A 27450-nucleotide genomic window follows, 5' to 3' on the forward strand; every position below is an offset into this window, starting at 1 on the left:
TTTTCTCCAACTTTACATGTTAGCGTCACTGAAAGCTTTACTCATTCTTGTTCGTAACAGAAATACAAATGATCTAGATAAGGGAAGGTTGAACCTTTCAAAGATACATAGCCTTCAACTGGAAAAAAAGTCTGTTGGTCATTATGAGCATAATTGACGTCGGGCGCACTGTGTGGGCACCTTGATGCTCATGCTCATATTTTGTTCTCGAAAGAAACTGCAAATAATTCAGATGAAGAAAAGTCGGGCCTTTCAAACATAAATAGCTTTCTGTTGGAGAAAAGTCTTAACTAAAAGATCAAAATTCAATCTGGACAGATTCAACGAAAGCAACATTTCTACACAACAGGACGTCTATTATAAATACGAGCCCTCAATAGCAGCGATGAGACCCATTAGTGGGCTGAGAACCAATAGCTGAAACAATGGGTTTCTCTTCTTCCTCGCGGCGCTTATGCGTAGCTTCGGTGCTACTACTTTGCCTTTGCGTACTATTGTGCAGAGTGCAGGGAGGATCATCTCGCAAGGTAATTTTCTGCTTCAGTAGTTTAATTTATTTATTAATTTATGGTGGTGTTTCATACAAGCTAACCCTCTGGATGCATGTATGCATCTGTTGTGTTTAGCTCTACATAGTTTACCTGGGTGACGTGAAGCATGGACACCCCGACCACGTCATGGCCTCGCACCATGACATGCTCACCGACCACGTATGGAACTAATAGGAAAATTAAACAGAACTAAAGAATCACAAACTCTGTCTCTTTCTTTTTGCAGGGACAGTCTTTCTATTACCACGTACAGAACTCGTCAAGGAGTAGTTTCGCAAGTCTTGCCTTTTATGGCCCGTAAGTGGATTATAAGCTCTTTGTTGGGTTTTTGAATCTGTCGATCGGGCAATTCTTAAGCTGATCGACTTCACTCCGTCTTGTGTGTATATATATAGGTGTACCACGGATGCACTCAATGGCACGGACGTGAAAGGGATAATCCTGCTCTGCTTACCCATACAGCCAAATGATCCCGACGCGATCGCCCCACGGAACACTTTCGCAGAGGCGAAACAATATACCACGGACACACTAACTGCTGATTGCAAAGGGATTGCCTGCGTTCTTGTGGACCTTGACACTGGGGTGAAGATCGGAAAATACATGGACGCTACCAGGTACGCAGTTTCTCTTAGTTTTCTGCCATCACTGGAGTTCAACCCTTATCTTCAATGGAGAGAACCTTTTCTTTTTGTTGCGTAAGCAGCTCTCCAGTGGCGAAGATTGAACCCGCACGCACCGTTACGGGGAAAGAGATACTAGGGGCAAAAGTGGCAGCATTCTCTTCCAGAGGTCCATCGCGTGATTACGCCGACATTATCAAGCCTGACATAGCCGCGCCCGGAGCCAACATCTTGGCGGCGGTGGGAGATTCCTATGTAATGTATTCCGGGACATCGATGGCGGCCCCACATGTAGCAGGAATCGTCGCGCTACTGAAAGCTTTGCACCAAGACTGGTCTCCTGCCGTCATAAAATCTGCCATCATCACCACAGGTAAAAAGCACGTAGCAGATACGAACCAACTCTGCAGAGGTAGCACATCCAAAGATTCCTAGTTCATCTATGTTTCTTTTGCATGGTGGTGAAGCCCATGTAACGGACGAGCGCGACATGCCCATACTAGCGGAAGGAGTGCTGCGGAAGATGGCAGACCCGTTTGACTATGGCGGCGGCAACATCAACCCTGACGGCGCGGCTGATCCCGGCCTGGTCTACGACATCGATCCCCGCGACTATAACAGATTCTTTGGGTGCACCATCGTCAGGAGGACGAACGTGAGTTGTGACGCGACGGCGCTACCGGCATACCACCTGAACCTGCCATCTATCGCAGTGCCTGAGCTGAGGCGCCCGATCACTGTGTGGAGGACAGTGACAAACGTCGGTGAGTTCCATCAAACAAACCCTTGTGATTAATGGAGAGAACCTTTCTTGTCTTGTAAGCAGCTCTCCAGTGGCAAAGATCGAACCAGCACACACCGTTACCGGGAAAGAGATACCGGAGGCTAAAGTGGCATCGTTTTCTTCGAGAGGTCCATCGCGTGATTACGCCGACATTATCAAGCCTGACATAGCCGCGCCCGGAGCCAACATCTTGGCGGCGGTGGGAGATTCCTATGTAATGTATTCCGGGACATCGATGGCGGCCCCACATGTAGCAGGAATCGTCGCGCTACTGAAAGCTTTGCACCAAGACTGGTCTCCTGCCGCGATAAAATCTGCCATCATCACCACAGGTAAAAAGCACATAGCAGGTACGAACCAACTCTGTAGAGGTAGCACATCCAAAGATTCCTAGTTCATCTATGTTTCTTTTGCATGGGGGTGAAGCCCATGTAACAGACGAGCGCGACATGCTCATACTAGCGGAAGGAGTGCTGCGGAAGATGGCAGACCCGTTTGACTATGGCGGCGGCAACATCAACCCTGACGGTGCGGCTGATCCCGGCCTGGTCTACGATATCGATCCCCGCGACTACAACAGATTCTTTAGGTGTACCATCGTCAGGAGGACGAACGTGACTTGTGACGCGACGGCGCTACCAGCATACCACCTGAACCTGCCGTCCATCGCGGTGCCTGAGCTGAGGCGCCCGATCACTGTGTGGAGGACAGTGACAGACGTCGGTGAGGCCGACTCTGTGTACCATGCAGAAGTCCAGAGCCCAGCTGGAGTCAGGATGGAGGTCGAGCCGCCAATGCTTGTGTTCGACGCCACGAACAGAGTTCACTCATTTAAGGTGAAGTTGTCGCCTATGTGGAGGCTGCAAGGGGACTACACCTTTGGCAGCATTACTTGGCGTAAGGATCAGAAGACGGTGAGGATTCCTGTTGCGGCCCGAATGACCATTCAAGATTTCTATGCGGATGTTGCATAAGTTTTCCAGGTGGAACATATGTAAAAGAAATTGTGCTCTTAATCAATACTAGCATAAATAAGAAAAACAAATAGATGCATATTCTCTATAAATGGCTCAAGGCCTTCTCGCTATGCAAGAAATGGTATATGTAGTTCCGTTAATAACCGACAATTTTGATTCTTTGAAATAACTCGATAAATTTAGTAGACCCTTTTAGAAGGCACTCAATGACCATATATCGACCCTATCCTGTTTCTACAATGCGATGGCGGGCTATTCACGAACTAGCTCTAGCCTTTTCTTTTCTTGGGTATATGTAGCCTGGCATAACAAATGTGGGAGGGAACTTATGAAGCCTTTTTTCAAATGATTCAAAAAATCATATTTCCAATAAAAAGTTGTATCTGTGAAAACTTGCACATATTCTCAATGGATATGTAGATATTTATTTTAAAAAATCAATGAAGGCGCGAGATGGATTAATCCACCGTTGGCTGGTGCTTTAATACTTGTGCAAGCCATGATTTCCCAATTCTCCACCAGACCCTACGATCCGCAGCCGCCCAAACCCTACGATTCCCCGTGCAAGACCATGGTGAACGGGACGCCATGCAAGCGCGGCTTTGCCGCCGTCGCCGCCCTCCCGGACGAGCTCTTCCAGTGGGAGATCCTCGTCCGCCTGCCGGCCAAGGAGCTCCTCCGCTGCCGCGCCGTATGCCGCTCCTGGTGCCGTCTGGCCTCCGCCGCCAGCCGTCGCTCCCTCATCCTCATATCTTGCTCCAACCACCGCTTCTACCTCTGCAATCCAGCCACGCGTCAGTGGTGCGCGCTTCCGGATCTGACGGGCGGCAATGTCGCCGCCCTGTACCCTCACCACTCGTCCTGCGAGTACCGCATCCTCTACTGGAAGCACCCAAACAACAGCGACGACAATGTTGTCTACTACTACGTCCTCACCGTGGGGAAAAAAGAGAGATGTATCGGTCTGCCGGTGGCCTCGTCGTCCATAAATAAGAAGGACAGGTCACGCTGGCATCTTCATGCCTGCCACCACCCGCCTGTCCTGCTACATGACTGCCTGCACTGGTACACTGTCAACGCCTTTGACGGCGCGATCGTAATTTTTGATACACTGGCTGAATCATTCCGGGTCAATTGCCGGAGAGTCAGATGCGGGGTTATCAGATGCTGAGATATGATAACTACGTCGAGTGCCTATACGGCAAGGTTGTGTCTGAGAATGGAGATATGCTGCTGATCAGTCGCAATTGTTGGTCCCAGTCACTATTTCACTGTGACAGCAAGGGCGAGCTGATTGAGATATTCGTATGGAGCTACATTGATCCAAAGGTTCTTGGGCTCTGTTTCAAACAAAGCCTAGTCAGGCATGTGTTCTTCGAGAGGAAAGATGGCAAGCGTGTGAGGCTGCCACGTTTTCTTCAAGGACGCCTACCCATTTCATGGTTATCGCTATCTAGTTTACTCATCTATCCATTTCATGTTTAAACCATTATATGATGTCAATGTTAATGCGCGCGTGCTCACCATGCTTGTTCAATTTTTCCCTTATTGGTGGCATGCTAAACTGCTGACAACAAAATCCTCTATGTCTTATTCCGGGTCGATCAACAAGACATCGTAGGTTTTTTCTTTTTGAAAATTATCAGAAGAAGCCGTAGCTTCTATTCAATGAAGTAGTAAAAAAATGGTCTGTAACATTAGACAACGGGGCATGGCATGATAAAACAACTACAAGACTAGGATCTACAAGATGAGGAAAAGGTGTTTTAGAGAGATTTGTGATAGCTTACAAATAAGAAACTGATGATGTTTGCATGAATATTTGCCCTTCTCCTTAGTACTGAAGTACCAGGTGCCACGTGGTTACGGGTAGGTTCTGAATATGCATTGAAAGTGTTTTAGATCTATTATCAGAGTTCACGGGAAGTATAAGATTTCTGGCTTTTTACCCTGACTAACTGGAGGGCAGAGCAATAGAGATTACTTTGCCGCAAATATGCCAACTAATGTACTTTTAGATATTTTTGATACATAGAAAACGCTGTTCAGTTATTTAGGGGGAATTTACGAATTATTTGGGTATCCCGTGATATTGGTACATTTGCTTTCTTCTAGCTCAACAGTTGATATTGGTACATTTTCTTTTATACTAAGTATGACATGATCCAAACCCTCCAAAAAGGATGCATTTTCTGAAATAGCACCCAACAGCTTGCAATGTGATTTGTGCATCATACATAGTACAAGAACTGTAATGTGATAAAAAAAAGTCGAGACTGTGCTGAGTTGTTCCTCTTTGATTAACTTGCAAGAATGCCGCCATTTTCAAGCTCCGCGGTCTGTCAGTGATTTGCCTCACTTCTTTTTACAGACCATTTTGTTGGGGATCGTTGCAGAAATTAAAAATTTTCTACGCATCACCAAGATCAATCTATGGAGTTTACTAGCAACGAGAGGGGAGTGCATCTTCATACCTTTGAAGATCGCGATGCGGAAGCGTTGCAAGAACGCGATCGGTGGAGTCGTACACGAAGCGATTCAGATCGCGGCCGATTCCGATCTAAGCACCGAACAACGGTGCCTCCGCGTTCAACACACGTGCAGCCCAGTGACGTCTCCCGCGCCTTGATCCAGCAAGGAGAGAGGGAGAGGTTGGGGAAGACTCCGTCCAGCAGCAGCACGACGGCGTGGTGGTGGTGGAGGAGCGTGGCACTCCAGCAGGGCTTCGCCAAGCACTACGAGAGACGAGGAGGGAGAGGGGTAGGGCTGCGCCAAGAGAGAGGGAGACTCGTGTCTCTGGCAGCCCCAAAACCCCCACTATATATAGGGGAAGGGGAGGGGGGCCGGCCCCCTAGATCCATCTAGAGGGGGGCGGCGGCCCCTCGGGGGGGGGGGGGGGCAGCGGCCCCCTTAGGGTTTCCAACTAGGGGGGGCGCCCGCCCCGGGGGGGGGCAGCGGCTCCCTAGGGTTTCCAACCCTAGGCGCCTTGGGCCCTTGGGGGGGCACACCAGCCCACTAAGGGGCTGGTTCCCACCCAACTACAGCCCATTAGGTCCTTCGGGGCAGGTGGTCCCGGTACAATACCGATAAACCACGAAACCTTTCCGGTGACTGAAACTGGACTTCCCATATATAAATCTTCACCTCCGGACCATTCCGGAACTCCTCGTGACGTCTGGGATCTCATTCGGGACTCCGAACAACATTCGGTAACCACGTACATCTATTCCCTATAACCCTAGCGTCATCGAACCTCAAGTGTGTAGACCCTACGGGTTCGGGAACTATGCAGACATGACATGACCGAGACATCTCTCCGGCCAATAACCAACAGCGGGATCTGGATACCCATGTTGGCTCCCACATGTTCGACGATGATCTCATCGGATGAACCACGATGTCAAGGATTCAATCAATCCCGTATACGATTCCCTTTGTCTACCGATATAGCACTTGCCCGAGATTCGATCGTCGGTATACCGATACCTTGTTCAATCTCGTTACGGCAAGTCTCTTTACTCGTTCCATAACACATCATCCCGTGACCAACCCCTTAGTCACATTGAGCTCATTACGATGATGTCTTACCGAGTGGGCCCAGAGATACCTCTCCGTCATACGGAGTGACAAATCCCAGTCTCGATTCGTGCCAACCCAACAGATACTTTCGGGGATACCCGTAGTGTACCTTTATAGCCACCCAGTTACGTTTTGACGTTTGGCACACCCAAAGTACCCTTACGGTATCCGGGAGTTGCACAATCTCATGGTCTAAGGAAAAGATACTTGACATTAGAAAAGCTTTAGCAGATGAACTACACGATCTTGTGTTATGCTTAGGATTGGGTCTTGTCCATCACATCATTATCCTAATGATGTGATCCCGTTATCAATGACATCCTATGTCCACGGTTAGGAAACCGTAACCATCTATTGATCAACGAGCTAGTCAACTAGAGGCTCACTAGGGACATGTTGTGGTCTATGTATTCACACATGTATTACGATTTCCGGATAACACAATTATAGCATGAACAATAGACAATTATCATGAACAAGGAAATATAATAATAACCATTTTATTATTGCCTCTAGGGCATATTTCCAACACATTTCTTATCTTAAAGCACCACATCGGCACAATTTCGCTGCGCGCGATCAAGCAAAGAGCTCTGCGAAAAGCATAACTATTTGTGATTTGCCGTGCATTATAGGCAGTGTAAGAATAAGTAGTAAAAAAGCATCACTAATTATGATTTGTTCAGGTCAGCAGGTAGCTCTGTTCACTACTATGTTTTACAAACCAGAGTGGTTTTTCTACACCCCAGCTCAGTGCACCCACGGTGCACCCACGCAAGAAAACATAGCAAGATATTTCAAAAAAACATTGAAACTTTGTGGGAATGATCATCAACAAATGTTATGAGTGCTTCCAAAGTTTGGTGGTCAAAAAACATTCGAGGAGCTCCATAAAAAAAGACAAAAGTACAAAATCTGGTCAAACAGTGCACATATATTTTGACTAATTTTCAGTGATTTTGTCTTTTTTGTACAGACCTCCTCGAATGTTATTTGACCATCAAACTTTGCAAGCGCCCATAACATTTGTTGATGATCATTCCCACAAAGTTTCAGATTTTTTAAAAATGTTTTGCTATGTTTTCTTGCGTGGGTGCACCGAAGGTGGGTGCAACCACTACTTTCCCTTTACAAATTTGCTCTGATTACGTCCTGGCAGATGCTTCTTTTCTTGCTCTTGCCATCTCCAAATTCTTATTAATATTACTGAATTTGACTGAATGAACCAGGGCACACGCTTAACTATGCTTACATGATTAATAATCCAATTCTTGATTAATCTTAAGTGGTAGTACTAAACAAGTCAGCTCTACTTCTGAGCTTCTGTGATGAGAACGAACATGTTGTTTCTCAACAAAATGACTGGAACTAGGGGACACTGGACAGAACCAATAAGTCAATAAGATGAACAAATTGCATCTGAAGGTACACAATTCCTGGCAATCCCTACCTTCCTCTACTGAACTTATGTATTCCTAATCGAGAGAGAACTCCGATAGTGGGTTGTTAAAAAATAGGTAAATTGCCAACATAAGAACTTCTCAAGCATAGGAGCAAAATATGTGGTTTTTATGGGAAGGATCAACACAGTCAAATTTTCTTAATACCTTTATTTACTGTTTTATTTTCTTAACTGAAGTATAGGAGCAAAAAAATTTGAAGTTCTAGGTTTGTCCTAAGTCAAATTTCATTAAGTTTGACAAAGTTTATATGAAAATATATCAAGAACCACAACATCAAATTTGGTTTATTAGATACATCATGAAATATATTTGTTTTTTCTATAAATTTAGACAAAATTTAACAAGTTTGACTTAGCACAATTCTAGAACTTCAATTATTTTGGGCCGTGTCCAGCTTCGTCCGCAGAACTCATCAATTAGCTCGCGCGTACTAATTGAGTTGTCACTGTTTTAAAATTAACACTGCATTTGTACGTCGTGGAGCTTGAAGTCCATTGTTGGGCTGGCTGGACGGTCCAAACAGAAGGAAACAGCATGTGTGTTCGTGTTCCAAGGCCCAAAAGAAAAAAATAGCGTAGAAATTGCAAAAATTTGGGCAAGCCACGGCCCATTCGGCTTTGCCGTGGCTCCGCCGTTGCATTTGTAAGTGATATTGCCCGGTAGACCGCCCCGCTTGCATCCCTAGACCTTATAGACGCCCCCACTGCCTAGCCATTTGACAAGGTAGAACTGATCGAGCGCAATTTCTATCTACCACACGATCAAGTCATCAGAGATTCCACTAATGATCACAACATAGAAGCAATCAAGGGTTCTTGGCCTTGATCCTGAGCTTTCTCCCACAATGGCGGCACACATTGAGGAGCTTTGGAAAGATGTTGCTGGGGACGCCCCTCGGCAACAACATTATACCAGCCATTTGGTGGAGAGAGGAATTTGAGTCGGTTTACGCAATCGAAGAGAGAGATGGGGACGACGCGAGAAAGCTTTGCTCTTAGCCTGAAATAGCACCAAGTTCTTGGTCTTGTCAATCAAATTAAGTTAAGCAGTAGTCTTGGATCAAATCGGAGACAACCAACACCTACCTATCAAACGAAGACAAACAAATTAGTTGAATCTAGACCAAGTTGATTCATCTTTCCTCAGGATGGGGAAAGGACGGGCGGATTTTCCGCCAATCTTGCCACACCAAGAACCATTCTTGCGCAACTGGTAGACGATCTCGGGAAGATCATATCAGTAGAGATTAGAGAACATGAGAGCACAACCAAAAAGATCAAACAGTGTTCACCGATTCAGCGTACCAATGTAGACTATGTTTTCGGTTCAAAAAAAAATGTAGACGATATTTTAATTCACCATAGTATATACAAGAAGATGCTATCCAAATAGGTGTAAGAAAAAAATTATCCATCGAATGTACTAGTACGGTGCTACGTAACTTCTCTCCACCTGTAATGTGCAATCCACCCTCGGTTGGTGCTTTAAGATGTGTGCAGGCCCTCGGTTCCCAATTCTCCACCAAGCCCTAATATTTGCCGTCGCTGGATCCATGGACCCTGGCGAACATACCATGGTGGACGGGACGTCGCTCAGGCGCATCCGTGCCGCCGTCCCCGCCCTCCCGGACGAGCTCGTCCAGTGGGACATCCTCCTCCGCCTGCCGGCGAAGGAGCTCCTCCGCTGCCGCGCGGTCTGCCGCACCTGGTGCCGCCTCGCCTCCGACGCCGCGTTCCTCCTCGCCCACCACCGTCGCCAGCCGTCGCTCCCGCTGGTCTTCTTCCGCACCACTGACCATCCCTACACCAACGACGCCAGCGTCGACGCCTTGGACGTGCGGCGAACCCCCGCCGTTCGCCGGCCGGTCCTCGGGTTCGACGACTATAACAAATCCCGTCGTAAGTTCACCCTCCACGCCTCCTGCGACGGCCTCCTCCTGCTGTCCCTCTCCAACCACCGCTTCTACCTCTGCAACCCAGCCACGCGCCAGTGGTGCGTGCTCCCGGGTCTGACGGGCGGCAACGTCACCGCCCTGTACCCTCACCGCCCGTCCGGCAAGTACCGCGTGCTCTCCTGGAAGCACCCCAACAACGACAGGTACAGCGTCGACTACTACGTCCTGGCCCTAGGCTCCTGCTCCTCCCAGTCCCAGGGACCAAAGGCCAGGTGCATCGGGCTGCCGGTGGCTTCGCCGTCCATGAAGAAGAAGAACAGCCCAGACCGCTGGCTGATCCATGCCTGCGAGCACCCGCCCGTACTGCTACGTGACTGCCTGCACTGGTACGCGGGCGATGTCCTGGACAGCAAGATTGTAGTTTTTGACACGGTGGCCGAGTCATTCCGGTGGATGCAAACTCCCAAAGCCACCAGCTCAGCAGCACATCTGCTTCAGATGGATGGCGCGCACGCTTGGCATTGGGCGTGTGGACTGTTTTACAAGGTCCGCACAAGTGTTGGTGCTGCAGGACTATGAGGCAGAGGTATGGTCATCAAAGTGCACAACGGAATTACCAGAGGAATATGTTCTACACGGAAAGGTTTTGTCTGAGAATTTTTTTTTAATTTTTTTTTAGAAGAGGAATACCCCCGGCCTCTGCATCTGATCGATGCATACGGCCAATTTATTAATTATTAGCACAAAACCTTACAAAATCGTACAACAGTAAGACCAAAGCCACCATCTTCGCAACCTCTGTCGCTACTCCTATCTAACTGATGAAGGGGCGCTGACGGTCTGGGCCTAATACCAAACAGACCTCGCAGCCAAACCTAACATCTAAGACCTGAGGTCCCAACCTGGACGCCTGCCGGGTATGGGCACCCACCAGTCCGGCGTGCTCCTCAACCAGGCCGCCTGCCGAGTATGAGGCCGCCACAACCACCTACCACATATCCATCTTCAGAGCTGTACTGTTGCAACGGCCTTGCCCGGTCTCGCTGCCGCCGACGCCACCACGACGCCAGACAGCGTCGACCTCCTGCGCGTGTCCGTCACCACATATCTGACGCCAAGCCTCCGCTGCTCCATGCCGCCAAGAGCCGCCGCCAAGAATATGTATAAAGAAACACCGCTCCACCGAAAGGGAGGCAGCACACCCCCACCCCTCACCTACAGACCCTTCCATCCTATCCCAATGTCCTTGGCGTCACCTCCAGGAAGGTAACGGTGCACAGGGCGCCGCCGACGCCCGATCCGCAACGGATCTTGGGCTTTCACCCGGACATGGTTCGGAGAGGAGAGATGGTGCCCTCAGCAGCGCCCCCAAGGAGGAAAACGGCGCCAAAAATCGGCGTCGTAGCTGCCGGCCAGCCAAGGCGGCGAAGGTTTCCCCCGGACACCGATCTGCTCCACCAGAACACACCGGAGGTGGATCCGGAAGATCCAAACCAAACCGGGGACTGGGAAGGGATGCATGGAAGGGAAGGGGGCAATACCTCCAGATCTGGCAGGCCTGCGGCTCGCCGTCCACGCCGCACGCCCCGCCAGCAGGGGCCGCCGCCGCTGGATCCGATGGCCTCCGCGAAGCATGCCGTCGCGAGGCCCCGCCCCAACCCAGCCTGCCCTGCGGCGAGAGAACGAGCAGCACGGGCCGCCTGACGCTGGACCGCCGCGATCTCTGCCCAAGTCGAAGAAATCGCCCCGCCGCCACCTTCCCAGGGCACGCCCGGCTTCGCCGGCGCCCCCTCCAGTGGCGGCGCAGCGGGGGAGGAGGGCGGGATCCCCCCGGCGGCGCGGCTAGGGTTTCCCCCCGTGTCGCCAGAGGAGGGCGACGCGGGGGTCTAGTCTGTCTAGTACCCAACAGTCAAGTGGATCTTTTGTCTGAGAATGGAGATGTGCTTGTAAACAATCGTTGCTTCTACAACAGCAAGGGCGAGCTGCTGGAGAAACTCCCATGGCAGAGCGTCCGTCCGAGGATTCTTGGACTCTATCACAAAGAGAGCCTAGTCAGGCATGTCTTCTTCCCGAGGAACAAAAATGGCAGCCGTGTGAGGCTTCCACGGTTTTTCCGAGGACTCTAGGGGGACATTAATTAATTGGTGCTTCTTCATCGTCGATCTCCGCGCTTAACAGCCGTGTGAGTATATAGGAAATACGTAATTTCTATGTAGGAGGAAGCTCTGAACTCAGCATCTACTTTGCTCGTTTCCGTGTCTCATGTTAAAACAATTATACTTGAATAATTGTTTCGGTGGAGTGTGAAATTGTATTGCACATGTGCTCAACCTTGCTTGTTAAAAATTTCATTTCATGTACTATAGCTGCAGGGATGACCTGATGAACTCAGCATCTACTGTGCTCGTTTCCGTGTGTAATTTTGAAACAATTATACAATGAAATAGTATTGCAGCTCAACCATGCTTGTTAAAAAATTTCACTTCATGTACTTCTGCTCTGTGTATCATATATATACATGCATCGAATGTAAAATCTCGTTGAAGTTGCAAGGATGGCCCCAAGGACAAGAGCATGTTCTGTGAATTGCATGTCGTTATATCGAATGAAAAGGAGATTTTTGATACACAGAATATGAGCTTTGCTTATTTACGGAGCATTCTGAGTTATTTGTAATGTCCCGTCAATATGGGTATATTTGCTTCCTTGTGGTTGGACGTGGCTGTCCTTAAAAGGTGATGCATTATCTGAAAATAGCACCACCTTCTGTGCAGTTTGCAGTTGTGGAAAACATATAGTTACTTGCACAGACGGTACGCTTTGGTATCAGTTATATACCACTAGATGACTGGCGAACGTCTGGGTAGCACTGCAGGACTGAATTGTTGAAGTAATCACCAGCGGTGAAGATGAGGCCGCGTGTTGTTGAGAGTCGGAGAACACAAGCAACTTCTTCCTTGATTTGTTTCTAAAGTTTTGAAGATGGGCAATGTTGTTGTTTCTTCCCACACATATTCCAGTGGAAATTAGAAAATAGAATTCCCTTTGGTTGGTTGCTCCAAAGATAATTTTGACATCCTCAGGGCTTGGCTTACAAACTTTATCATCGCCTTTTGGTTATGGAAACTGAATGAAAGCCAGAAGTAGTTGTTTTGCCTCTAGACTATTTCCCATTTTGCTGGTTTGTTGCTTCGGCTTACGGTATGGTATCCACATAGAAATTGTTCATTTCGGTTTTTCAGTACATATGTCTAACAAGAAACTCAGCCATATATCTTGTGACTACAACCTGCATGCAATAGATGGGTTTTATTCCCATGATAACACTTGCATTCTGATGCGATGCGACTTGCAGTTTAATCACCCCATTCTGCTTTTAAAAAGAGAAATATCTTGAATATCTTCCCAATGTACTTGTTAAAAGTGCCACCTGACTACTCGATGATAAACTATGTGTGAAGTGCTACCTGACTAAGTAGAATCAGGATTGCTTAGGTGGTTGCTTTGCATTGGGTAGAATAGTCAATCCTATAGTTAGAAAAATATTCATGCCAAAACACCTTAGAAAATATTGCAAATTTCACTGGGGTGGCGATGTTGTTGTTTTTTCCCACACAAATTTCTAGAATTCCCTTTGATTGATAGCTCCAAAGATAATTTTCACATCTTCGGTGGTTGGCTTACAAACCTATAAGATCACTTTTTGTTTATGGAAACTGAATGAAAGCCAGAAGTAGCTGTTTTGCCACTAGACTATTCCCATTTTGCTGGTTTCTTGCTTCGGCTTAAAGTATGGTATCCATATACTCCCTATGTACCAAAATATAAGACGTTTTTACAGTTTAAATTGAACCGCAAAAACAACTTTTTTTGGAATAGTTTGGATTGCTTATCACATATGTCATATGGTGCAAAATCATCTTTTATTTTTGTACAGAGGTAGTAGGAATTCTTCATTTCGGTTTCTCAGCTCATGTGTTTGTAACAGGAAACTCAACCAGACATCTTGTGACTACAACCTGCATGCAATAGATGGGTTTTATTCCCGTGATAAAAATTGCATTGTGATGCCATGGGACTTGCGGTTTAATCCCCCTGTCCTGCTTTTGAAAACAGGTTACAGCTTTATTTGCAAAAGCAACATGGACACAACTTCGATTCAGCTGTGCAGGTGAAACAAAACGGATTTTGATTCGCCAATGGCGATGATGATACATTCTACATTCTACGGCAATGAATCTCTACCAAGAGATAAAATTGCTACAAAATTATCTAGCCCAAGGAGATTCATCTTTTGTCAGGAACGATAGGGCAAAAAATGCCAACCTTGCCGCCCCAGGAACCAATTTCCCACAAAAATCTAGACTATCTCGGCAAAATCATAGAAACGGAGAATATGAGAACCAAACAAGGCAAAAGGCAAGATATGTAATTAGTACGCATGTAGATGTATGTATAGATTCCAGATAGACGTAAGAAATGGTATCACTGCAACATAATCCATGGTCTACATTTTGGTGTAAAAAAATCTCATGTATCCTATGTTTTTTCAGTATCAATGTTCCATGTTTAGGGAGAGCAAGTCAGTCGACGTCCACCCTGACCTCTATAGCGCCGTCATGGAACAAGGTGACTTCGGCCCAGAGGCTTTATGGCGGCTCTGAGCCACCTGCTGGACAACAAAGAGCAGGGTGTTGGGTTTGTTGCCATGGGAGATGCCCACAGGATGCTCTGACTTAGGACCTGGTTGGGCAAGCACTACTACTAGTGCTCCTTCTGGTGGTGATGACGGAGTGCATGATTCTCGCCGGCGATGATGATGACGATGTACATTTTGTGGTAACTAGGGCTTGATAAACTCTTGATATTGGCCTGTATATTTTGATGAGGTAGTATATATAGTAACCCCTCATGCCGATGGCGAACTAGCAGTGGTAGGATAACACCCTCATTTGAATGTGGTGGTAGGATGACATCATAGTAGTGATAGGATGAACTTGCTATGTCGTATGATCGTGCATGCTTACTATGTTTCATGTCTGCTGTGCTCCATTGATTGCTGCTTGAATTGTTGCTCTTCTGCCATGCTAAGACAAGTAGTATGTGGTGCACCGAGGGAGGATTTCAGGGATTTACAGTTCACGGGAAGCATGCGATGAACAAATGGCGGGTTACAAAATCAGTTGCCACAAAGGGTTTGAGAGTAAGCAGGCGGTAGAGGATGCTCACTTGGGACAAGTATACAAAGCGGCAGAAAACTATGCGAGTAACCAAATGCGTCATGAAGGAATATGTAGCGTCCGCCGGGCTGTTTGCCTTGTGATCAGGCTCATGAAAATATCAATCATCTGATCATCCAACGCTCTTATGTGAGACAATTTTGGTTCTTGGTCCTTAGTGATGTCGGGTTAGGGCCCCTTGTACCATCGCAGATGATTTGGTCAGGGTTTGGTGGTGTTATATGATTTTATCCGACGACGCCTCACGGCGGTCATGATTGTTGGATTCAGGAAGCTATGGCTGGAAAGTAATGCGCGGGTCATGGAGTATAATCTATGACGAGACGCAAGGAAGAAAGGGGCAGGTTACGACGAGGAGTAGGACTATAATGGTGGCAGCGGGTTTTTGAGCCCGGTGCGGTGTTCTCTTCTTGTGAGCTGGTCAAGAGTCTATTCTTCCCAATCGCAGCTGTAACTTTGTAATACTCTCTCCTTCTTAATGAAAATGATAGGAAACTTTGCTTGTTTGTTCTTAATGAAGAAGGAAAGATGAGACGATACACATATTCATCGGACAAGCACGTGCCTACACATGTAGGTTCTCATCGTCTTGTTGAGGAATCACGATCAATCAAACTCAATTGCTAACTACTACAGCTACTAGTACATTGACAATAACATACCTGCATATGGTTGTGGTGAACCGTCCACGAAGCACAAAGAAGACTGTTCCACCATCATGAATGGATGGAGGTCGATCGAATTGGGTTGTAATCTTAATGATCAACCTCGCTGGCCCATCAATTAATCACCAATTCAACCGCCCCTAGCTAGCCAAGTCAACAGAGCGCAACTCAGATATTTAGATCCCTTGTGGTGGGATCAGTTCATCCGGATTTAAGTCCTGAACTTTTTTTTTTGAACATGATTTAAGTCCTGAACTTGACATAGGTGCTTGCATTTTGTAGAGGATATAGACGTATCCAAAATTCATTTGGAGTTACTTATTAGCCTATTTCTTACACCATTTTTCTGTTCCCTGAAATTCTCGAGCCGAAAGATGGAAGCATATGCATGTTGTGTTTCATGTTGAATTTCTTCTATCGAAAATAGAGGAATGTGCCCTTCTATCAAATCCATATAAATATTTCTATTACTGGACCACCTTGACGCATTGGGCTAGCCACGCACACAAGTTCTACCATTGGACAACCGTAGTTCTATTACTGGACCACCATACTTATATGTTGCCCATCAACTCGTTACTACTGGTACAGTGACAAAAACCTCACCAGACGCATGCACACTCGCATCTCACATCTACCATCTCATATCTATATATATTTACATGAGCCCGTGCTTTGCTCAACCAGAAATCTAGATAACGGAGACTCGAACCTTTCAAAGATCCATAACCTTCAGATAGAGAAAAAGTCTCTTGGCCATTATGAGCGTATAATTGACGCCGGGGACACCGTGTGGTCACCTTCTTGATGCTCATGCTCATATTTTGTCTGCGAAAGAGGCTGCAAATAATTCAGATGAAGAAAAGTCGGACTATTCGAGCATTAATAACTTTCTGCCGGAGAAAAGTCTGAACTGAAAGACCAAAGTTCAATCTGGACAAATTCAACTAAAGCAACATTTCTACGCACCACGGTGTCTACTATAAGTACGATCCCTCCATAGCAGCGATGAGACCCATCACAGTGCGCGTGAGAACCAATAGCTAAAACAATGGGTTTCTCTTCTTCCTCTCGGCGCTCACGCATAGCTTCGGTGCTACAACTTTGCCTTTGCATGCTGTTATGCAGAGTACAGGGAGGATCATCTCACGAGGTAATTTGTTTCTTCTTCTTCTTCTTTTGTAAAGGAGGTTGAACCCCCTGCCTCTGCATCATTTTGATGCATACAAATATTTTTTTTTGATTATTTAGTAGAGTGCATAATGAAGACAATCACGAACAAACCATTATAAGATATGAAATTTAAGACCCACCACTAAATCAACTTGTTCCACAGCAACACCTTGAAGAAGGGATGAACACCCTCATAGCGCCATCATGTTCGGCCCGAGATAGCCTAGACAAGGATTTTCATCCTAATTGCTGGGACCAACCAACGAAGACCAGCACGGCAAAGAGAGAACCCTCTTCATACGAGGTAATTTCCGTTTAGTTAATTAATTAACAGTGGCGCTAGTTCCATACAAGCTAACCCTCTCTCTCCATGTGCATGTATGCATGAATCTGTTTTATTTAGCTCTACATAGTTTACCTGGGCGAAGTAAAGCATGACCACCCCGACCATGTCGTCGCTTCGCACCATGATATGCTCACCACTCTTCTTGGAAGCAAGGAAGAATCTATAGCTTCGGTTGCATACAACTACAAGCACGGCTTCTCAGGCTTCGCCGCCATGCTCACACCGGAGCAAGCAAAACAACTTGCAGGTCGGCAGCGTCGTAACCATCTAACCTAATTATAAATCTCGCTGTTTCACTTGCATCATAGTATATGTGAGGCATGTGTGCAGAGGTTCCGGAGGTCATCAGCGTCGAAAAGAACAAAATTCACACGACGGCCACCACGCGAAGTTGGGACTTTCTTGGACTCAACTACCAGATGACCGGTACTAGCAGTGGGCTACTCAAGGGAAGCAACTATGGAGAGGATGTAATCATCGGGGTGGTTGACACCGGTTAGTATTCTAATTAAATGTTGCAATTTTTTTAGAGGACCAATTGCAAAAGAGATAAGAAGTCTCTTTCTTTAGGGGAAAGAGATAAGTAGTCTTGATCGTGATGGCTATCATCAACAATTGATTTTTCAAGTCGATAGAGATGGTCACCCCAATTTTAATTTGGCATCATTTCTTATACAAACTCGCTAATCAGGGATATGGCCGGAGTCGAGAAGCTTCAGCGATGAAGGGTATGGGCCAATACCGTCAAGGTGGAAAGGGAAGTGCCAACTAGGGCCAGACTGGGGCAGCAACAACTGCACCCGCAAGATCATCGGCGCTCGCTTCTACACCGCCGGTGTGCTCGACAAACACCTCAAGGCAGACACGCTCTCGCCTCGCGACCGCAACGGCCATGGTACACACTGTGCGTCCACTGCAGCAGGCTCGATTGTGGAGGCGGCTAGCTTCAATGGCCTTGCCGAGGGGGTTGCAAGAGGAGGTGCGCCGCGTGCTCGCATTGCGGTGTACAAGTCAGGCTGGGGTTCTGGCTCTTTTAGTACGGCGAGTGTGCTAGCCGCCATTGACGATGCGATCCACGATGGAGTGGACGTGTTGTCGCTCTCCATCGGTGGCCGGGGGCAGGTTGCCTTCGGTGCCCTACACGCGGTTCAAAAGGGGATCACCGTGGTGTACGCGGCCGGCAACGATGGACCTAGGCCACAAACAGTGGGGAATATTTCGCCGTGGGTCATCACCGTGGCGGCAAGCAAGGTTGATCGGTCATTTCCCACGGTGATCACGCTGGGAAACAAGCAACAAATAGTGGTACATACCTACAAAATTAATGGGGAAAAATAAGCATACCACCACAAGAGAGTGTACACAATCTTCTGCAAACTAACTCTAGGCGCCATGTTTCGCAGGGACAATCTCTATATTACCAAGCAAAAAACTCGTCCGGGAGCAGTTTTGCAGGTCTTTTAGTTGGTCAAGGGTAAGTAAATTAAGCTATATGTTGGTTCTTTGAATCAGCCTGGCAATTCTAAACCCAACTTCACTTTGCATTTTTAGGTGTACCGCGGATACACTCAATGGCACAGACGTGAGAGGGATAATCCTTTTCTGCTTACCGTTGCCAGATGATGCACGCACACCAGTGAGTACTTTTGAGTATGCGTCACAATACGTCCGGAATGGCGGGGGATCTGGTCTCATTTTCGCCCAATATACGACGGATCTTTTAACCGTGACAGCATCAGTTGCTTGCCAAGGCATTGCCTGCGTTCTCGTGGACCTTGACACTGGGGAGAAGATCATCAAATACGTAGGCGCTGCCAGGTACACAGTTTTATGCAGTGAGTTCCATCAAACAAACCCTTGTGATTAATGGAGAGAACCTTTCTTGTCTTGTAAGCAGCTCTCCAGTGGCAAAGATCGAACCAGCACACACCGTTACCGGGAAAGAGATACCGGAGGCTAAAGTGGCATCGTTTTCTTCGAGAGGTCCATCGCGTGATTACGCCGACATTATCAAGCCTGACATAGCCGCGCCCGGAGCCAACATCTTGGCGGCGGTGGGAGATTCCTATGTAATGTATTCCGGGACATCGATGGCGGCCCCACATGTAGCAGGAATCGTCGCGCTACTGAAAGCTTTGCACCAAGACTGGTCTCCTGCCGCGATAAAATCTGCCATCATCACCACAGGTAAAAAGCGCACCAGATACCAACCATAATTGTGCAGAGTTAGAACAGTCCTAGTTCATCATTTTTCTTGCATGGTGATGAAGCCCGTGTAACGGACAAGCGAGGCATGCCGATACTGGCAGAAGGGTTGCCCCGGAAGACCGCTGACCCATTTGACTATGGAAGTGGCAACATTAACCCCACTGGTGCAGCCGATCCCGGCTTGGTTTACGACATCGATCCCCGTGACTACAACAAATTCTTCGGGTGCACCATTGTCAGGAGGACGAATGTGAGTTGTGACGCGACAATGCTACCGGCGTACCACCTAAACCTACCCTCCATCGCGGTGTCTGAGTTGAGGCGCCCGGTCACTGTGTGGAGGACGGTGACGAATGTCGGCGAGGCCGACTCTGTGTACCACGCAGAAGTCCAGAGCCCAGCTGGAGTCATGATGGAGGTCGAGCCGACGGTGCTCGTGTTCAACACCACGGACAGAGTCCATTCATTTAAGGTGAAGTTGGCGCCTATGTGGAGGCTGCAAGGGGACTACACCTTTGGCAGCATTACTTGGCGGAAGGACCAGAAAACGGTGAGGATTCCTGTTGCGGCCCGAATGACGATTCAAGATTTCTATGCAGATGTTGCATAAGTTTTCCAGTGGAATATATGTATAGGAAATTGCGCTCTTAATCAATACTAGCATAAATAAGAAAACAAATGGATGCATATTCTCTATAATGGCCCGAGGCCTTTTTCTGTTATGCAAGAAATCGTATGTGAACTGTATAATTAAAATACAAATGCGGGCATTCCGGATTTGTAAATAGTCGGATGCCAAGCAAAGTTCCGGATTGAAGTCCATGGAGGCACACACAAAAGATATTAAGAAAAAAGAAACAATCGAGTAGATCCCACTCCAAACACCATGTTTTTGCGGCACTATGGTAGTGTGAGGTATGTTTGACTTGTATTGTGGCACTTTGCCCCACATTCAAGCATCAGGATTTCATCAATGCTACGATTTCCCCATTTTTTAAGAAAAAAAAAATCTTTTTTTAACACAGTGCAGTTGTAGAAGCTCACATACACATATGTATACTCTCCTTTATGAACACACGCACACCCTATCTCTATGAGCACTTGCAGGATACTCGGCGTCCTGACATTTACGAAGTCACCACAGGCGCCTCGTAATCGACGGGATGTCTCCTCCCGCCAAAAGCCTGAAATAAACCCAGGTAAATACGAGCGCCAATATCAAGTCTAGGACGTGAACTTCAAGGAATCTAACCGTCCGAGCTACACTCAGTTCGGATTATGATTCCCATTTGCAAGAACCTGGACCCTATGGAGCCGACACGGGCACTGACTAAAAAAACCGCCAAATCCAAACATTTTTGTAATGGAGCCAAATTTTTACCAGTGCCTAAAATTTCGTAGTGCGGCAAATATGTGTTTCAAAACAAATTTGTTTCGAAAAAACATATAAATAAAACTAGCTAAAGCAGAAAATAGAAAAAGTGGAAGAGGAATGTTTTTTCCATGAGCTTCTCCATCTTTCTTTCTTTCTTCCCGAGGACAGGTCTGACCGAGCCGATAGATCTCGGCTCTCCCCTCTGACGGCGACGCAGATCCGCCGCCGTCCATGGCCGCCGCCGCCCCCCTCCCCGTCCTCATCCTCCTCCTCGCCGTCGCCCTCCTCGTCCCGGCCGCCGACGCCATCTACTGCGACGAGGACGACTGCTACGACCTCCTCGGGTAACCCCCCGTCCCCTCCCCACCCCCTTCTCGCTTCTTCCTCCGCCCGGCCGCCGTCTCACGGGTGCTCGCGTGCGCAGGGTGAAGCAGGACGCCAACGCGTCGGAGATCAAGAAGGCCTACTACAAGCTCTCCCTCAAACAGTGAGCTTTTTCTCCCCTCCCCTTCCTGCCCGCCTCCGTTCTTGCGCCCGGGCCAGATCCCTGACCCATTTCTTGGGGATTTGTTGTGCTGTGCAGCCACCCGGACAAGAACCCCGACCCGGAGTCGCGCGCGCTCTTCGTCAAGGTCGCCAATGCCTACGAGGTGTCTATCTGCCCTGGACCTCCTTTTGTTCCCTTATTTACAGCTCTGCATCTCCTGCTTCTAATGGCTCAACTGCTTATTATGTACCCAAGATCTGTTGGTCAGATTCCATGTATTCAGTTGCTGCGAATTGCGCACGGCCTTTTCGTGCGGCCGCCGGTATATTTGCAGAATTTACTCATTATTGTTTCACAATTCAGTGCAGCGGCTACCAGAGTGAAAATGGAACACAGCGCTATGCGTGCACTTCAGCGTGCCAAGGCGCTAGCCGACAACATAACGCCTAGTGCTTAGTCGTGCTTGGCGTGCGCTTAGGCGAGATAGTCACTAGGCAGTGGCAGGACACACTATTAATGCCTACCGCTTTTTCCCCCCTTGCCACCATCTCTTATGGAAGAACAATTGACACAGTTGCTGCTGTGAAACCAGCTGCTCTAATGGCTGCCTGGCATGCGACGGCGAGGTTGTGTACACTAGTTTAGGCTGTCAAGCATGTAGTTGGAGGCTTGGAGCCCGCTGCAATTTTTGCCACGGCATTTTTCTTATTTAATCATGCCCTCTGATAGGTAGTTCCACTCTAAAGTTTGCAGTTCCCACATGGAATTTGTAGTGTGCAGTGAACTGAATTATTGTTTGTCGTGCATGACAAAGTTGAGCTATTTCATCATTTAGGCTATGAAACATAGGAAGAGTTTCATTTCATGGAGCACATTGATGTTGTGGTGACTGCTGTTTTCATCTGACCTGTTCAACAGGACAGCTATTTTCCTAATAATATGGCACTTCCAGTTTCTGTTTGGTTCTTGAGCGTGTCTACATTTTTATTTGTCAGATACTAAAAGATGAAGAAACTAGGGAGAAATATGACTATGCTGTTGCACATCCAGAGGAGGTAAACCTTCATTCCCTTGTGTGGCTTCAGCATGCCAAATTGTTTCCTGTTTATCTACCTTATTTTTATCTGGTTACTTTTTGTTAGATTTGGCTTCATGGCCATTAGTCATTTGGTATGTATAGTCTATCTGTACACACATGATGCTAAGGAAAAAATTATTAGAAGAGAAAGTATCTAGTGAATACTTTTCAATTTGATTTGTGGACCAGCACAGATTTTGTTATTCCCCTAAATGGGACTCGGAAGTTATTTCTGACCTTAAATCCCATGAATTTTTACTTTCGATTCATCAAATAGGGGATCTCCTGAAATCCAAGAAGGCAAGAACTAATATTATAGATGAAAACTAAATACATGGTTGACATTCCACATTCCGTCTTGGAATGTGCAAAACGAATGAATGTTGGTACTTCCACATGAGAAATATCTGTGAACTTGTGAAGAGTAGACTGTATCACATGACAGATAGATACTAATCAGTAGGCATTCCACAGCATGAAGCATATATTCTTACATTCTTATTGGTGCGTTGCGTGGCTGCAAAATTTACCTTCTGCCTTCTTGTTTACTGTGAGAAAGTCCATTTGTTTGGTTATGCAGAGTTTAGATGGGAAAAAGACAACACACATGAAACAAAAGTTGTACATGTGAGCATGATGCTAAAATAGGCTAACATTGAAAATAATGCATTTATACAAATATCTTCCGTCAGATACCCACACCATGGCTATTCATAGTAGCTCGTTTGATAGAACCAGACAAGTTTTCCGTATTAGATAGTATGATAAGTTAATGACATTCTTTTGGCCGCCTGGTCGGCTCTTCCTTTCAACTGAGCACTGTTAAATACTGATTCCATCTGCGGGTGCTACTTGTTGACCTCATTTCAGTTCTTCTACAACACTGCTCAATACTATAGGGCCTACTACGGATATAAAACGGTTAGTTTTCTCTATCAATGATATGCTTAATAGCAATGCTCTGCATCATTCATATACTACTGCAGCTAACTCTCCTCTTGTTCTTGATAGGATACTCGTTCTGTGTTGATTGGCCTTCTTTTAATTGTGTCAGCATTCCAATACATAAACCAGTTGACATCGTACAGTCAGGTATGTATATGGAACAGAAAGGCAAAAGCAAGGTTGTGGGATTTTAGTCTGCTGTTCTGACTGGCTGTTTATGAACCAAATGATCAACATAAACATTTTGCTATGTCATTGAATGTCAGCATAAACATAAGATTATGTATTATTTTCTGCATTTATGTGATAGAAATATGACTACACATTTTAGCATAACAATATATCTTATGTTTTTGTTAACAACAACACACATTGAAAGTGTGCTGCATTTGTTGCTGCAGGCCATCGAAAGTGTGAAGCAAACTCCTGCCTACAGAAATAGGTTAAAAGCATTGGAGTTTGAGCGAACAGGAGGAATTTCAAGCAAAAAAAAGGGCAACAAGCCGATGGATAAGTAAGAATGACATCTAATAAGTTTGAATTTTGGGCTGAAATTTTCTATCTGAGAATTTGAAGGCTGCTTTGGTTTGCACTGCCCAGTTCCATCTGTAGTTTACATTCAAATGAGATCTTAAAGTTTGGGCACCAGTGTATTGTGTACATGCGGTTGGAAATATTTGAGCAACCTTGATAGACTCTGTTGCCTGTTTAGGTTGTTTATCCTTTCAGAAACTAAATTGTTTAGAAAGACACATTCTGTTACAAGTAGGCTTTCCTTTTTTTAATACTATTAATGATACAATTTCCTTATTAACCATTTTGCCGCATGTCACTTGTGTTGGCTTACTGTGACTGACCATACTAGTGTTGTTGCTCATGCAGAAAGGTTGAAGATGAGCTTAGAAATGAAGTCGACTTGCAAATTCAGGGAGTTCAGAAACCTTCTGTGTGGAATCTTTGTGGTGTCCAACTGATACTTCTGCCTTACTTAATTGGCAAGGTAGTTCATCTCTGGTAGACTGTCTTGAACAGAGTAAATTCTAAATGGTGCACCTAAGGTTTCAACTCCTTGTAAATAGCTGCATGAGGTTTGAAAGTTTACTGGACGCATGTGGAAGTTAATTGTATACTGTTTTTTTTTCTTGGCAGCTGCTTATTTGGCAAATTTGTTGGTTTTGGAGATACCGGGTAAAGAAATCACCGTATGCATGGGAGGATGCTTGCTATTTGACTCGGACATCCCTTAGGATGCCTGCTAACACATGGCAAAATATTGGTAATTACCACTCTCATTTGTTGATGTGTTTTGACCATAGTATTTTGTCATACCGTATTTACTTCTTGGTCAGCTTTCTCTTGGGATTGTGAAATATTGTGCCTTTTCCTTTCCAATCATCTTTGTGATTTTGTACCAGATTCCGTCCAATTTTCAGATATGAGCTATAAAATATTGTACTAGATATTTGTTTTAAGTTATGAGAGTAACTAATCCAAGTAAGATGTACACCAAGTGGTAAAAAAAATTGAATTGTCAAAAGAAGTGCACCTATTTTTTTTCTAGAGAAAACACAAAAAAACTTTGAACCTCGATGCATTGATAGAAAGACAATGTTATTTAGAACCATGAGTAGGCTGGTTACAACCAGGACACCCAATGGCACTACAGGACAAGGTGACACTTGTATGAACATGGAGTCTGGCATGAGTAGGTACATGTAATGTGCCTGTCAGACATGTATAAGAGTTGTGGTAGCATGTCCAGTTCGATGTTCAACACGAACGCAGATGCTTGAAGGACTATCCATCCATTCATTGTATTCTGGCAGTGTAGTTGTAGTTGTATCAGTAAAGTACTGCCAATGTCCCACTGGTTGAACTGAGGAGTTGCTGGTTGAACCATACAGTAATGCGCAGCTACCAATGTTATTTTCGTTGTCACAAGTTATTTGCTGTGTCACTGAGCAAGTGCACCGTTAACTTAGAGTTGAATCCATTAGTGCTTACAGATGATCATATATTTGTGTGTTTCAGATGAGTTTACGAAAGAGGATCTCGTCATGAAACGCCTCTGGGAAAAGGCCAACATGGAGAGGCACATAGCGGAGGCGAGAAGAGGATCGAAGCAGCGTAGAAGATAGCCTGTTGACAGCCCAATTTTGACTGAAGATTACGAGATGAGGCTGTTTAACAGCATGTCATTTTAGGAGGATAACTACATACCGAGTGGAAAGGGAAGGCATACATGAGTCAGGCCTGGGTTCGTCGACCCATAAACATGGGACATTGATACTGAAGAAACATAAGATACAGGGGATTCTTTTACCATATCGTACACCGTGGAGGAGTTATGTAGTAATGATAACATTTCTTACGTCTATTTGGATTCTATAGATATATCTACTTTGATGCTGTTTACATGTCTCCTTTCTCGTCTACGATTATCATGTTCTCTATTGCTATGATTTTCTGGAGATGGTCTAGATATTTGTTTTTGTGGGAAATTGGTTCTTGGTGTGGCAAGATTGGCATATTGCTGCAACACGCCTCATTTTCACCGCTGGAAATTTAGTCCGGTGCTTTGACGACCAGATCTCAGTCTTGAAGCCCTGCAACACTACTCAGACTTTCACCGCCGTCGTTGCATCACCTATGTAACTGATGCCAAGCGTAGCATCTATCTCAACTCCTGCGAACCGTGGAAGTAACTGCAAGTTCATGTCATGGAAAATACAACTCGCCAATTGCAAACTGCGCAGATGGCGGTGCTATTTTCAGATAATGCATAATTTTTGGGTGGGTTCAGATCGTGACATCTTTACAGAATATTACAAATAATTCACAAACGCTCCGTAAATAGAAAAAAAAATCATATTCTGTGTGTAAATAAAATCTCCTCAAAGGTAATGTATAGAGAAAACTGGCAGTGATGGGCCTCAAGTAGAGATTATATAAAACACACAGGCACACAGCCATCCCCATTTAAAAACATGAAGTCTGCAGGGATTTCATATGGAATGGAAAATTCAAATGTGGAGATGCTTCCTTTTTTTTAGTGGAAGATTGACATGGTTCAGAATGTTACAGCTACTGCTCTGTCCTCCTGCTAGTCAGGGCAAAAAATGGACAAGCTTAAATGGAAGCTAAATGACGATGTTTCTGCAGAATAGAAGAGGGATTAAATGTCCATTTTCTTGTCCGGAGTTTAGCATGCTACCAATGATCTTACCAAAATCTCAGATTCAGTAATTCAATTCATTGAGGAGAACTAGTGACTTCTGTATGGAGTACTGAATAATCGAACGAACTTTTAAACTATTTCGTACTTACTTCCTCTGACAAGATAGGTGCATATCATTTCATATCATCGTAATACATAATTTGCAATTGGCAGAGCAGACTCCTCTTATTAAGATTACAGCAGGTCAGTGTCATCCTTGCATCTTCGACAATGTTCTATACACATTCTTAGCCTATAGAATTTGCATGGTGAGAACATGCCCTGCCTCCCTCTCCTCCTCCCCGCCGCCGCCGGCAGGCGCTGACGGGCAAAGCCCGGATGGCGCGGTGGCGGCGGGGCCCTTCCTCCTCCTCTGCCCGTGGAAGGCCGGCGCGGGGCGGCGATCTCGGGTGGCAGCGCTGGGCGTCCGCGGGGCCCGACGGCGGGGGCGTGATGCGGCGGCTGGTGGCTGCGCGCCGGTGCTCTGCTTCCCGAGCGTGGCATGACGGCTGCGGAGCTCCTGACCCGGGAGGTGGTGCGCGGTCGGCCTACCGATCGGATCCAGCCGGATCAGGAGGTGGGGGTCGGCCGGTTGCGCGGATCTGGTGGTTCCGGCTGTGGCGTGCTCTCTGGATGTTGGCCCTTGGGGGGTTGGGCTGGTGTGGGGGTGGCGCGGATGTCCTGGGGCCTCGGGGCTGAATCTAGTCGGTGGAGATGGATGGCGTCCGTCGGAGTGCAGGGTCCGGGAGCCGACCTAGTCCGCGTTGGTTTCCCTCGCATTAATGCTCTTCTTCCCGTGGCTCCATTGTGGCATCGATCCGTGTAGGCGCCCGTGTTGCTGCTAT

General features: G+C 46.5%; 5 protein-coding genes across 5 annotated transcripts; all 5 read left to right on the forward strand.

The window, feature by feature from the left end:
* Positions 1-409: 409 nt before the first annotated feature.
* LOC123076718 (subtilisin-like protease SBT3.2) lies at positions 410-1937 on the forward strand (the record flags this gene model as incomplete). Its single annotated transcript, XM_044498832.1, has 5 exons — positions 410-527; positions 778-848; positions 947-1168; positions 1258-1547; positions 1642-1937. Coding segments are annotated over exons 1-5 (981 nt in total), but the record flags the coding sequence as incomplete, so codon positions are not given.
* Position 1938: 1 nt separating this feature from the next.
* LOC123081077 (subtilisin-like protease SBT3.8) lies at positions 1939-2946 on the forward strand (the record flags this gene model as incomplete). Its single annotated transcript, XM_044504047.1, has 2 exons — positions 1939-2290; positions 2385-2946. Coding segments are annotated over 2 exons (900 nt in total), but the record flags the coding sequence as incomplete, so codon positions are not given.
* Positions 2947-9520: 6574 nt separating this feature from the next.
* Positions 9521-10450, forward strand: LOC123081078 (F-box protein At5g49610-like). The gene has a single exon (XM_044504048.1). It carries the CDS (start codon positions 9530-9532, stop codon positions 10448-10450), a length of 921 nt encoding a protein of 306 aa, XP_044359983.1. The 5' UTR covers positions 9521-9529.
* A 6247-nt stretch (positions 10451-16697) lies between these two features.
* Positions 16698-20199, forward strand: LOC123076719 (subtilisin-like protease SBT3.10). Its single transcript, XM_044498833.1, has 9 exons — positions 16698-16929; positions 17113-17253; positions 17353-17542; positions 17626-17790; positions 17987-18600; positions 18699-18769; positions 18847-19113; positions 19193-19482; positions 19566-20199. The coding sequence occupies exons 1-9, from the start codon at positions 16828-16830 to the stop codon at positions 20111-20113; spliced, it is 2388 nt and encodes a 795-aa protein (XP_044354768.1). The 5' UTR covers positions 16698-16827; the 3' UTR covers positions 20114-20199.
* A 793-nt stretch (positions 20200-20992) lies between these two features.
* On the forward strand, positions 20993-25803 carry LOC123076720 (dnaJ protein ERDJ7). Its single transcript, XM_044498834.1, has 10 exons — positions 20993-21222; positions 21303-21365; positions 21462-21528; positions 22361-22420; positions 23314-23364; positions 23455-23535; positions 23790-23902; positions 24271-24388; positions 24538-24664; positions 25420-25803. The coding sequence occupies exons 1-10, from the start codon at positions 21110-21112 to the stop codon at positions 25524-25526; spliced, it is 900 nt and encodes a 299-aa protein (XP_044354769.1). The 5' UTR covers positions 20993-21109; the 3' UTR covers positions 25527-25803.
* The last annotated feature ends 1647 nt before the right edge of the window (positions 25804-27450 follow it).

The sequence above is a fragment of the Triticum aestivum genome, chromosome 3D (genome assembly GCF_018294505.1).
Source record: "Triticum aestivum cultivar Chinese Spring chromosome 3D, IWGSC CS RefSeq v2.1, whole genome shotgun sequence".
NCBI lineage: Eukaryota > Viridiplantae > Streptophyta > Magnoliopsida > Poales > Poaceae > Triticum > Triticum aestivum.

Coding starts and splice junctions, on each gene's coding strand:
- LOC123076719 (XM_044498833.1), top strand. CDS start 16,828: ATGGGTTTCTCTTCTTCCTCTCGGCGCTCACGCATAGCTTCGGTGCTA. Junction 18,601..18,698: donor GAAACAAGCAACAAATAGTG/GTACATACCTAC, acceptor CATGTTTCGCAG/GGACAATCTCTATATTACCA. Junction 19,114..19,192: donor AAATACGTAGGCGCTGCCAG/GTACACAGTTTT, acceptor TCTTGTAAGCAG/CTCTCCAGTGGCAAAGATCG.
- LOC123081078 (XM_044504048.1), top strand. CDS start 9,530: ATGGACCCTGGCGAACATACCATGGTGGACGGGACGTCGCTCAGGCGC.
- LOC123076720 (XM_044498834.1), top strand. CDS start 21,110: ATGGCCGCCGCCGCCCCCCTCCCCGTCCTCATCCTCCTCCTCGCCGTC. Junction 21,529..22,360: donor AGGTCGCCAATGCCTACGAG/GTGTCTATCTGC, acceptor TTTATTTGTCAG/ATACTAAAAGATGAAGAAAC. Junction 24,389..24,537: donor TGCCTTACTTAATTGGCAAG/GTAGTTCATCTC, acceptor TTTTCTTGGCAG/CTGCTTATTTGGCAAATTTG.